This window comes from Columba livia, chromosome 5, assembly GCF_036013475.1.
Source record: "Columba livia isolate bColLiv1 breed racing homer chromosome 5, bColLiv1.pat.W.v2, whole genome shotgun sequence".
Classification (NCBI taxonomy): Eukaryota; Metazoa; Chordata; class Aves; order Columbiformes; family Columbidae; genus Columba; species Columba livia.
This window is the reverse complement of record NC_088606.1, coordinates 16,010,660-16,022,900: the sequence shown is the minus strand read 5'-3', so window position 1 is coordinate 16,022,900 and position 12,241 is coordinate 16,010,660. Positions and strand designations below refer to the sequence as shown.

The window sequence follows — 12,241 nt, the reverse complement described above, 5'->3', positions numbered from 1 at the left end:
GAAAACAAAACACACTGACACACAAAATGCAGTGTTCATCAACAATACATTAACTTTGCCTTTAGATTCATAACAAACTATTTCTTCATACATACATATATTTTCAAACACTTTAAAAAAATCTTCATAGCTATTGATATGTCATGAGAAACTGCAAGTTTGCCACAATTCCTTTTGTAATTTGTTCTAATTAAATTTAAATAAAAAGCAATAGAAGTAATGCCTGAAGGTGGTTTCATAGAAAATGAAAACTGAGTTGTCATTTAAGCATCAACTGGATTCCATAAAAATCAAGAACTAGAAAACAGTCTTCTGAACACAGAATACAAGCTGGTCTTGTTAGTAAAGCTCTCACATGAGCAGAATTGGGTGGAAAAATATTCTTTTCCTTAGAAATGCAAGCAATACAACTGACCATTAACATACCAGAAATCCAGATGCCAGAACTGCAACGTAAATTAATTCTCAGAAATACGCTTTGATTTGTCATTTGTGAAAGACTCTGGTTTATTACAGTGGAAAAGTTTTCAACACTTTCTTCTACTTACAGGATGGACCTTGCTGCTGTAGGAAATGTCCACATTCTGCCTCAAGTTCTTGAAAAGAATCCACATCTGCCCAGGAATTCAAATGAAGTTGCGTGCACATGCAGACGTTTTCAGGTTCTAAATTCATTTTGCAAACGCAGCCAACCACCCCAATCTTGCTGCCATCTCTCCACCTAGCTGCCACCTCCACCAGCTGTTCCAGCAACAGCCCAAGCTGTGCAAAGCTACTGGTTACCCAGCTCTCTAGGACTGAGGCAAAGCACACAAAGTGCTGGTTTCACAGTGACATAAACCGCCAGCTTCATCCATTAAAAATCAACCAGAACTGAGGAAGTGAACGCAGAGGCCAACAGACACGGGCAAAGGTACCGGGGGCCAGACCCACCGCGCAGCGCCCACAGGACACCTCCGCCAACGCCTGTCGGGACCAAAGGCCTCGACTCGCCGCCGCTGCTCTTTCGGGTTCGCGCACGTTTGTACGCGCTTCCCCAGCCCAGGCAGCCGGTGCCCGGTACCCCCCGCCCCGCCCAGCCCCCTTCTCCCCGGGGTTCATCCAGCCGTTAAACGCCGTCTTGACTCCCGGCTCTACCGCAGCCCGTACCACCGAAAGGCCGGGGAAGAAAACCCAAACCCATTCCCAGTCCCATCACGGAACACATCGGCCCCGCGGAGCCCCCGGGCCCCGCCGCACGCCAGCTCGAAGGGAGCAGCTGAGCACAGCGACGGCCGCCCCACGGGTCTCTCTGCCGCGCTGCCTCCTCCTCCCTCCGCGCCGCTCGGCCTCTGCCCGGCCGCCCCGCACGGCCGCGGTGAGGCCGGTGGGCCGGGCCGCAGCGGAGCAACAAATCCCGAGCCGCGCCAGGCCCCACGGCCACGAGTCCGGCCATCACCCGGAACCGGAAAGAGCTATACACTAATCACACCTCCCCGGGGCTTCCCGAGCAAAACAGCGACACCGGGGAAACCTGACCAATCGCGTCTGCGGAGTGGGCGGGGATTAGCCAAATCATATTAGATTGATAGGAACTTCTACCAATGTAGCTTCAGCGGTGGAATGCCCTCCACAAATAGGAGAACAAGATAGCCTCAGGGTTGCTGGGTGGGACAAAACTCCTTGTTTCTTCACGCTACTGGCTGTTGGTGTTGATTGGCGGGTGGTTAGTCCTACGTAGAGGAGACGCTTCCCCGCGACCTTTCCTGCTCTCCGCCAATAAGCGGTCGGCGCTGGCTCGGGGCCGGCGGAGCGCGGCGGGGCCCGGCAGTGGGCGTGGGCGGGCGGTCGGGGCAGCATGAGCGGGGTGCTGCGCGCGGCCTGGCGCGTGGGAGCCGCCGCCGCGCGGGGCCGGGCCGGGCGGGCGCTGAGCCAGGCGGCCTCCGAGGGCGGCGGCGCCGAGGGCGGCGGCTCGGGGTCGGGGTCGCGGGAGGCGGTGGAGCGGCTGGTGCGGGCGCACCCGGTGGTGGTGTTCATGAAGGGCAGCCCGGAGCAGCCGCTCTGCGGCTTCAGCAACGCCGTCGTGCAGATCTTGCGCCTGCACGGCGTGGAGGACTACCGTGCCCACGACGTCCTGCAGGACCCCGACCTCCGCCAAGGTCAGCAGCGGGCCGGGCGCGGCGTCTGCCCGGGTCACCTTTGGTGCCGCCTCCCGCGGCAGCGGCGCTCGCGTAGACCCCCAGCCGGTCCCGGCTTCCCTGCGCGGAACGCCGCTGCTGCGGGCGGAGCAGAGGCCCCAGGGACCGGTGTCCCCGTGGGACAGGCCCTCGGGAGGCTCTGGCGTGTGTGGTGCTGCGGGGCTCGGGGTCGCCCGCCCGCCTCGCACCGGCCTCGCTCGCTTTGCTCCGTTCGCTCGCTTGGGATTTTGGGCTGGTTGGTCTGCGCTGCGAGCAGGCTACATTCTGTTCTTGGGGGCTGTGGGATTCCAGGCCTGTCACGAATGTGCTGTTGCGGTTGCTTTGCCTGCACATCCCCCTTTGGTTTCTGTAACCTTTGTCCGAGAGTGTCTTAGTTATCTGTAGAATGCAGTGCTGCTGATGAGGCGACTCTTAGGAATCGGTCTTCTTGTGCCACGCTGCCTTGCCTAAGTAATAGATGCTAAGTTCTGTTAAAAGTTGCGCCAGGGAAGGTTTAGATTGGTTATTAGGAAAAAATTCTTCATGGAAATGGTTGTCAGGCATTGGAACAGGCTGCCCAGGAACGTGGTGGAGTCACCGTCCCTGGAGCTGTTTAAAAGGCATTTAGACGAGGTTCTTAGGGGCATGGTTTAGTGCCAGAGTTAGGTTATGGTTGGACTCAATGATCCTGAGGGTCTATTCCAACTGCAATGATTCTAAATTAATTTATACTTAATTATATAGCCAGATTTATTTTGTTCCCTGTGAATGGTATGATGAACTCAGCTTCATGAATGGCTTGGACATACACCACTGTATTCCCTCCTGGCACTGCCTGCCAGGGTTCCTTTGATAAAGTACAAAATTATACTAATCGTTTGCACAGGAATATTTAGTAATAATTTTACCACTACTGCTCCAGTGGTACGAGCTATTCTGTATATGGGTTTTTTTGGTAATTGTAGAAGGCAAGTATTGTGCTCTTGTAATGCTTTTCTTCCTCCTTACCCTCTTCAATATGCATAGCTAACTTAAAACTTTCTCAAATAACCACATAAAACTTTAAGACCAAAAAAAAGATAAAAGTATGTAGTAATTAGTCTTGCAGGTGCACAGCATTAATGGTTCTTGTCCAGAATACACTAAAATGTGCTTTAAATCCGCATGCTGGTGTGTAGTGGGTGACTTCCTTCTCCTGTGTTTTTGGTATCATCTAATTCAGTTTTTCATTAGCTTTTAGCCAAAAGGCTGATCTTTTTTTCTAATCCTTGCTTGCTTTTCAGTTCACAGGTGTGATAGTGTGGGTAAAAACTGGAATTTGGGTATGATGACATTTTTTGTTAATGAATGTTGGTTTTGTTCAGGTAGATCTACTGCCTTTGGCAGATGAGCAGATGGTTGTAGTTTTCTAAACTGTATGTACTTTTTTTTACATTTTTATTTACATTTTCTAAACTTTATTAAACCTATGGTTTAGTAGAACAAACTCATCAACTAAAAAGGCTGAAACAAACCCTTGAGATCAAACCATCAGCATTTCATTTTTGGTTGAGAGGGCTTTTTGAACAGGCAACGCTTTTGTTATTTACAGTATCTGGGGACTCGACCATGTGAATATCTAGCATTTTCTTCCTATGTAACAGGGACATCTCCCCTCTGAGCACAGCACTTGTTTCCTCCACATGAACTCTGGCTTGTGCTAGGTGATCTAAGAGGTTATTGCCCTTCTGGCTACCTGAGCTTTAAATGGAAAGTGGTTTAAGCCAGACTGTTTGGCTGGATGCAGTTACAGCATACACTTGCACAATGTCATGCTGGTTCTCTGGTGCTTAAAGAAGTTGTTCGGTTCTCTTCCATGCACCAGCTTGTGCATTTGTCTGACAGCATGGAGAGCCAGCTCAGCTTCTTAACTGATCAGTGAGCGTGCTAATTGAACTAGCTTGTTGCACGGAGAGCTGAGCGCCAGAGCCAGCACCAGGGCTGGAGCCTTGATGTGAAGAGCTGGGGAACAATGCACCGCTGCTTTCGAGGCCAGCAGGCTGTCCTGTTGCTTCAGCTGTATTACCTGCTGCACCCTAAAAGGCCAGTATGTGCCTGCTTCTGCGGACAGCAGTCTCCGACAGAGGAGAGGGCAGCGCTGCTGGAAGCTGTAGCTGTAGGTTGCCAAGTGTGTGTCAGTGGGGGCCGCCTGAGGCCCTCTGTGTCTCCTAGAGCTGCCCTTAGGTACCAGACAGTTAATATGCAACATGTGACGCTTTCCTAAGCCCCCTGTGAATGTAATCTGTACTGCATGCATGTGGGGTTAGTGAGGGGGTGCTAAACCTTTAGCTGTGAAAATATCTAATAGCTCCAATTTAGCTAAAGATTGATCTGCATGGAGCTTACTATAAATGAGCTGCTCACCAGCTTTGTATTCAGATGCAGAGAACTTAAATGTTTGCATATATGTAACCTTACACCATTTGTAGTAGGGGCTGGCTGTTTGCAGAGATGCTGGTTCAGGCATGTTTGAAGTGCTGACTCGATTCTTTCCTCTATCTGTTGAAACATCTTATTTTCAGGTTGTTACTGCTGAAACTTGCTTTGTGCTAAAATATGTCCAGCTGTAAAACTAAAACAACTCACCTCCTTGCCTTTTCACCTAAGAGGGCTCAGGCCTGTGAAACTAAATATTTGCTGCTACTCCATGTGATTTACCTAAACTTTGCTATTAAAGCCAGTTTACAAGACCTCAGCGCTCTCTCCTGCATGATGGTTCCACGGTTATCCACATTTCTCCGAGTTGGATCTGCCATAAGTGATCCTAATCTCAGCTGATGGACAGCATTAGGCTGGTTTAGGTCTCTAAGGTGGCAGAGAAGCTTGGGATTACATACTGGAAAAGTGGTGGTTTGAACTGTTGTGGTGGTTCTGGTTTCACAGTCACCTCAAAGTGTGCTAGCTCAGCTGTCAAACTTCAAACCTCATCTGTGGAGTGCGATTTTTGCAAAGCAAACTGCTTCTAAAGAGAAGCTGCAGCCTCTGAAGTGCAGGGGAAAAGGGGCCCCTTGTGGTGTCTGCGCTGCTGAAGGATTTATCCCAAAAGCGCATCCTGAGGACAGCAGGCATAGACCAGGCTGACTTGCTTTAACGCTACCGGAATAGCATTGGTAACTGCTCTGGTAAGCCAGGAGCTGGTTACTGGGTCAGGAGGTGGGCGGTTTGGGGTCTGTTTGAGCCCCAGCACGAGGCTATTTAGAGCAGCTTGTCCCACACATGGACTGCAGCACACCGAGCAGCTAAGCTCAATCGCATTCTTATTTTTGTCTGAAATTGGGTAGATCCTTGAAAGTACTATTGGTGCTTGTATGTATGGGCAGTTGGGTCCTTGAAGAAAATATTTCTGTAAAAAAAAATAAATGGATGTAAATATTATCCTGGAATGCCTATTAGCAGTAAGTTTATTATGCAGAGCCCTTGGTTCTCAATTCATGTTAGTATTACAATATGCTAACAAAATCAAATCCTATTTTGAATCTGCAGTGGCTCCTTTGAGTAGGGTTATCCTTAAGCATGTTTTAATATTGGGACTCATTTTTTCGTTGCAACTGTTATGGGTTAAAAGATTTTTAGGACAGTGTGAGCACTTCCAAGTGCTCATAGGTTAAGGAGTGTTTAAGAAAAGTACTGCTAAACACAAGCTGACATCAAAGCTTATAATTTCTGAAATTGTATCTAAACAATTGAGAGAGATTTTAATGAGATACTAAGGAAGAAGTTACAAGTGGTGTTGCTGGAGATTAAGTTATGTGATTGTGGATTCCTTTTGGCCTTGATTTATATGCTAAACTTGCTGTTTTAGAGTTTGGAAACATTAGGTGTCCCTGCACAAAGTCTTAAGTAAAAATCTAGCTCATGTTGTGCTTCATAGTTAGGAGCACTTTGTCACAATGATTTTTTTTTTTTCTCTAGATGATTTTAGTGGATTTTTAAAACACACTGGTATTTGACTAAGGGGAATTATTAGCTCTTTTTCATATTTTATGCATTAAAATCGTAATGCTGTTGCATATTTATGCACTTATGCATACTTTTTTAAAAAGAAAGAGTTTTCAGTTCCAGTAAAGTAAGCATAATTTGCTAACATGGTTATTTTTTTCTCTGAAATATTTTGGGTTTTTCTTTTACGGTCTTTAGACGTTAAAATGTTTTTGAAGGGGAAAGCAAATTCCCCTGTGTCTTCTCCTACTCAGGCCTAATATTTGCTGTTAGTACTTTGGCAGCTTGTGCTAAAGCTGGTGCCTGTTTGTTTGGAGGGTTGACTTGCAAGGTGAATGGGCGCTCTGTTTTTTATAGGCTGGATTTTGCTGTATGGGCTTCCTGCCTTTGGTAGAAAACCAACAGGCCTTGCATATTGAAAAAATTTTTAAAATGTTGAATTTAAATCTTGGTATCTAAGCAAATGCTGGTGGACTTGGTATTGGAGCACACAGACATAGAATTTAACACTTTCCTCTGCTACAGAAATAATGTCTTTGTTTGAAGCATTATTTATGAAGTGGCAGATTTCTTCTAATGATTCTTCTTTATTTTTTTTCATGATGTCTTTAAGTGCAAGTTGAGATTTGATTTACACCAACTGATCAGTAAATATTTCTGGATATTCCTACATTTGTCTTCTATGAAGTATAGTTTTAAACTTCAATTCTGTACTTCACAATTGTAACTAGAGCTCTGTTTTGTTTAGTGTGTACTTACAAGAGACTTCAGCCTTTGCCCCTCCCGTGGGCTGTAAGGTCTGGCAATGAAAGATAAAGCAATTTGAAATTCGTAAGTCTTCTAGAGGGGTGAACATATCTTGCAATTGAAATTGCAGTAGTAGGTATAACTGTATGAATTCCGTAAGAACATAAAATATTTTAAATGTCCCTTTGGGAAATATAAAGGGTAACTGAATGTAAACAATTCTCAGTGTTTTTTTCAAGACTTCTAATTTCTTTAATTGATTGAAAAATATTAGCTTGTTTCCTGGGAGGGAAAAGAGACACTACCTTTTTCCAGCTCCTGTTTGAAGTCAGTGTAGTAGCCAACTCCGTATCTTTCAACCCACGTCTCTGAGTTGGAATTAGAACCAAACCTAACTTTAACATAGTTTTTCTGATAGTGCTTCTGTTATATAGATATATTTTTGCCTCAGTGGGAAAGAAGTGAATATACGAGTAGTTCTCTCAGGCTGAAGCAATGCATTCTGTTGAAAAACCCATTCTATTTCGAGAGGGTGGGGAAAACTTTTAATTTATTATTTTTTTCTTATGCAGGAATAAAGAACTACTCCAACTGGCCAACCATCCCACAAGTGTACCTCAACGGTGAATTTGTTGGTGGCTGTGACATACTCCTCCAGATGCATCAGAATGGAGATCTTGTAGAAGAGCTGAAGAAGTTGGGAATCCGTTCAGCACTTCTGGATGCAGAAAAAGACCAAGACAAAAAGTAAAATGAGCAAAAAAGATGCTGTGAGAAGAATAAAGCAAATCTTCAATAAGAACTTGTTACCAGTAAAGCCTTACATACTTTGGCTCAAAGGCGGCATCTTTTTGAACTGACACTAAGATTTATCTGTGAATGTCTGTTAGCTCATGGTAAATGTAGTCATCTTGGTATTTTGATTTACAGATATTGTGAAAATTTGAGTATAACCACTGCACTGTAAAGCATACATTTGTGGAAATTGTGTTTAAAGGAAAAAAGTTCCCTTCAAAAAGCATTCGCTTCTTGATTGAGGTGAGAGTAAACCAAAAGAGCTAATAATATCTTTATGTATTTTGAGCGTGTGTTTCTCTGTTCTTTGCTACACAAATCTGTGCAAACAGTGTTTGCATTCCCTTGCTCCTCTTCAAAAAGTGTTAAGTAACAGTGCATCAGTTTTGCTGTATAACTCCTGGTGGTAAGACTTCCTGAGAGCCTGTAAAACTTCTGTGATCACATATGATGTAGGAGAAAAATAATCTTCAAACAATTTAGAAGTAAAAGATTATAAGAGAGTGCATGAAATATACTTTTATTCCAAAGGGTAAAAATAAACAGACTTTTACAAATAAATGTATAATGGTTGTTATTACTTTATAACATTCTGATTTGTGCCTAAAGATTTTATAAAACCTTTTCTACCTCTTGCAAAGCAGCTTTCCCTCCCTGCTCATGTACTTTGTGTATTGCAGTTCTGTGTCAGTGCTAAAATGTGGTAATTGTTTTAGGCTTCAGTATTCTACCTTGAAATAGTACGGGAGAATACTTCAGTTACTACTGTCATTGTGTATTATTTACTAGTTACTAAGTTATCCTTTTATATTTGTTGTATTTCCAAGTGTTTTCTCCTGGCTGCTGTGAAGAATATGGCTTTCAAACATGGGATTAACAGATCGTTTCCTGTAGATGAGGTTCTTAGGGACATCGTTTAGAGGTAGACTTGACAGTGGTAGGTTAATGGTTGGGCTCGATCTTAAAGGTCTTTTCCAACCAAAGCAATTTTACGATTTTGTGTAGGTGAGTGCAGCAGAGAGGCTACTGAATAGGTAAATATTTCTTTGTGGGAAGTCTCTGAAGTCTTCAATACCAATCTAACCACATTGCCCTACATTATAACAAATTATATTAACCAGTGGAGCTTCAGCTGTACAGCAATACTGCTAAGGTTAAAAGCTAACCAAGCTGGTTCTAAATGCAGTTTATTTTTATTATTATAAACCAGTTTGCATGTGAATTAGGCAAATGGTTGGAAATAAAGTGTATTTCATGTTGATTGCTGACGCTAGTTCCTCTTTATTTTAAATTACTATTTTAATGAAACTGATACTACTGATTTTAAACCTAAAATGTTTTCCACTGCACAGGATGGAAAATGTGTTTTAGAGAAAGGAAGAAGTATGAGTGGTCACTGGAAGGGTAAGTCAGGACTGGAACTTGTAGGCAAGAGAGATTTGATGTAAGTTCCAGTTCTAAATCTCTCCTGTCCACTTGTGCAAGCTGTCCAGTGGAGAAACTATACTGGTACGTTCTTCACAGAATATGGTAATGGTAAGCTGGTTATGGTAAGTTTACTGTATAGTTTTAATGCAGTCAGCATCACTGGGATTAATAAACCCAGTGTGTATGTTCTCTGTGTTCTCTCTTGTTCACGACAGCTGCCCAGTACTGGTGGAGTTGACCGAGTGACCACTGGATATGAGTTACTCTGGGAGGCACTCAGCTGTAGGTACGAGTGCAAGATTTCTGTGTTCACAGACAACATTGCATTCACGAAATGCAAAGCTTTAGGTAGTGCTGAGCATGCCAGTGCTATCTCTCTTTGAATCCAGATTAAATAGGCTTTCTTATGTCTAATGTTTCACAAGTAGTTTTTGCCATTCTAAATGTAGAATGATGTTTAGAAAAATAAATGAATTTCAAAAGTCTTATTCATGTCAAAAGGCCTATTGAATTGGATGTACACAGTGAGCAAAGAGTAAGATAACTTGAAAATGAAATTACTTTCTGCTTCAATGTTTAACTCTTAGTCTGCCTACTAAATAAATCTATTAAAAACCAAAACCCCAAATCTGCTGTTTCACAGAGCTCTGTTCTTTATTGTCTTGCAAGAGCTGAATGTTTTTTCAGTACTATCTGCTAGTCATTTAACATAAAGGTAACTTTAGCAGCTGGGTCTTCTTCCTCCTCAAATTAGCAAAATTTTTCTCCCAGCATGAGTTCCTGCTTTTATTGAGACTATGAATAGTTCTGCTTTCTTACCCTTTGACTCTTAAATTTCTGTGTAACATGTATAGTAGTGTTTATACCAATCCTTTGCCTGACTGGAATGTGTTGTGATTGAGTAAGTACAAACAACAATACTATTATATGTGTGTGACAAAGCCACAAGAGTGGGAATACAAAATGCAACTTCTGCCTGCACTCCTTTGTGAGCCGTGTATTTCCAGGCTGTATGCACAGGCAGTTGTCTTACATGTTACATCTATATAAATGCTCATGTTAATCCATCTGCAATTAAAAAAAAAAAAATCGTGGTCAAATTGTGAAATTTCAGATGCTCAAAAAGAGACTTATTTTGTGAGTTGACTGAAAATATTTTCTCCAATAAACCAGTTTTCAGGTTGATCATTTTAGAATATGTGCAGCATTCTGAATGCTGCTCCTCTGCTTTTTGCTGTCCCTCAAACTAGAGGCGAAAGAGAGCATGTGCCTCCAATCCAAGAGGGATGGTGCTGCAGATGAGCTGATTTTTTTTTTTTGAGGAAAAAAAATGAAGGCCCTCACTGATGAGAGATTTGCACTTGCTTTTCCCATGTTTTTTGGCCAGTGAAGAGAAGGCGACTGATAATATTGGCGTCTGGGGTGACAACTGGTGGATGTGCTGAGCTAACACAGGGGGATGGTGCTAGCTGGAAAGATCCATGAGGAGAGCCTTGTTGGATGGATGCAAAGGTTTCTGCGGGAGAAAGGGTCACTTTCACCCACCAGGAGGAGCGGCTTGTCCCAGGGGTGAGGGGAGTGGTGGGGCAAAAGCAGGGCACTGCTTCTTGTGCAGTGAAACTGACACTGAGGAGGTAAGAGTGCTGGAACGTGGCTGGGGGAGGCTGGCTGAAGGTGCCATGAGCTCAGATGTGGAGCTGCCCTTGCTGTCTTTGGCGAAATATGAAGCAAAGCTGCCAGGTCTTGAGTTTGGGGTAAGAATAATGCAGGCGGCACTCTGCACATGAGCATTGCTGCCTGCAGGGCTTCTGCAGATGGTGGTCAGCTCGGTGGAGCTGCCAGCTCGAAAGCACCGTGTTGTCCCATTCCTGCTATTTGCCTTTTAGTGTGTTGTACCTGGCAGGGCTTCTGGCTGGCTGCTCCTCCCGTGAGGTGCTTCTGGACCCGCTTTGGCTGTATTGCACTGCTGAGGGCTTACAATGAAATGAATGCATGTAAACTATTATCTATTATTGCTATTCTATTATTATAGGGTGGTAGTCTGAGTGCTTGCCAAACTGGAAACCATTTTCATAATTATTTGTATTTCATTGTGAGGATGCCTGTAGTGCTGCTGCTGCGGTAAAAGGCTGAGCTGAGTGGACCAACCTATTCACCAGATCACAAATTAAGCTAATCCTCTGCATCCTCTAAGGCTTCTTGCCTCTTACATATAAAACGAAGTGGTTTCATTTAAGCAAATGAGATTGTTCATATTCCAAAACCAGTGGGGTGTCCTAAACCTTCACCAAAAAGGAGGTAAGTTTTCCTTGGTCTTCTTGAACTGGCCCTGCCAGGGAGGAGAAAGAAGCAGGTTACGAGCACTTTGTACTACTAGTTTCAATTTGCGAGAATTCAAATCACTTAGAGCCAAAAGCTGTTTCCTTGTGAAAGCAAGCTGCTAACAGCCCAGGACATCTTAATGGGTTACAAGGTAAGTAAGTGTGTTTTTCAGCCCTAATGACCTTTACCTTGCCTTAATTCTGTTTGGATGTGGTCAACATTCTCCATTGCTTGCCTACTGAAAAAAAAGGGAGTTTATACAGTTTAAAGTCCCTGAAATATGTGAAGTGCCTTTATTTGGGTCTGATGACATGGAGGCTTATTTTCATGTTCTGAGTTTTGTGATTCTCTTTAAAAAGTGGACTAGAACTCTTCAGCAGGATTCTTCCAGGAGTCTGTCAATGCTAACAAAGTGTGTGGAAAACAATCAAGAGTGGGAATAAGAAATCGAAGAATTGTGCCAGGGAAAATATCTTCTGAGCTGGCACCAAAAATCCCATCAAGGCTCTGTCAGTGCCTGCATCTAAGAAAGGCAATAGTAAAAAGGAGAGCTGCCAGCCTGAGCAATAAATCCCTGTCTAATCTGGTTTGCATGTCCCTTCTGCAGAAACCAGATCTTCTTACGTGGGTTTTTTCAACATCCGTATTACAGGATTGTGTAAGAAAAAAAACCCTAATTAGTTACAAGATATGCATCACCTATTAAAGAGACTGTGAGCAAAGGTGAAAGACAAGAAGGTAACAAGACTTTTCAGGTTTTGGATTGTTAGTTGTACTGGGTGGGGGTTGACCTTGCTTGTTGGTTGAAAGGGTTG

The 12,241-nt window shown here is 43.8% G+C and overlaps 1 protein-coding gene across 1 annotated transcript; it reads left to right on the top strand.

The window, feature by feature from the left end:
• The first annotated feature begins 1,768 nt into the window (after positions 1-1,768).
• GLRX5 (glutaredoxin 5) lies at positions 1,769-8,937 on the top strand. Its single transcript, XM_065063568.1, has 2 exons — positions 1,769-2,138; positions 7,454-8,937. The coding sequence occupies exons 1-2, from the start codon at positions 1,838-1,840 to the stop codon at positions 7,630-7,632; spliced, it is 480 nt and encodes a 159-aa protein (XP_064919640.1). The 5' UTR covers positions 1,769-1,837; the 3' UTR covers positions 7,633-8,937.
• The last annotated feature ends 3,304 nt before the right edge of the window (positions 8,938-12,241 follow it).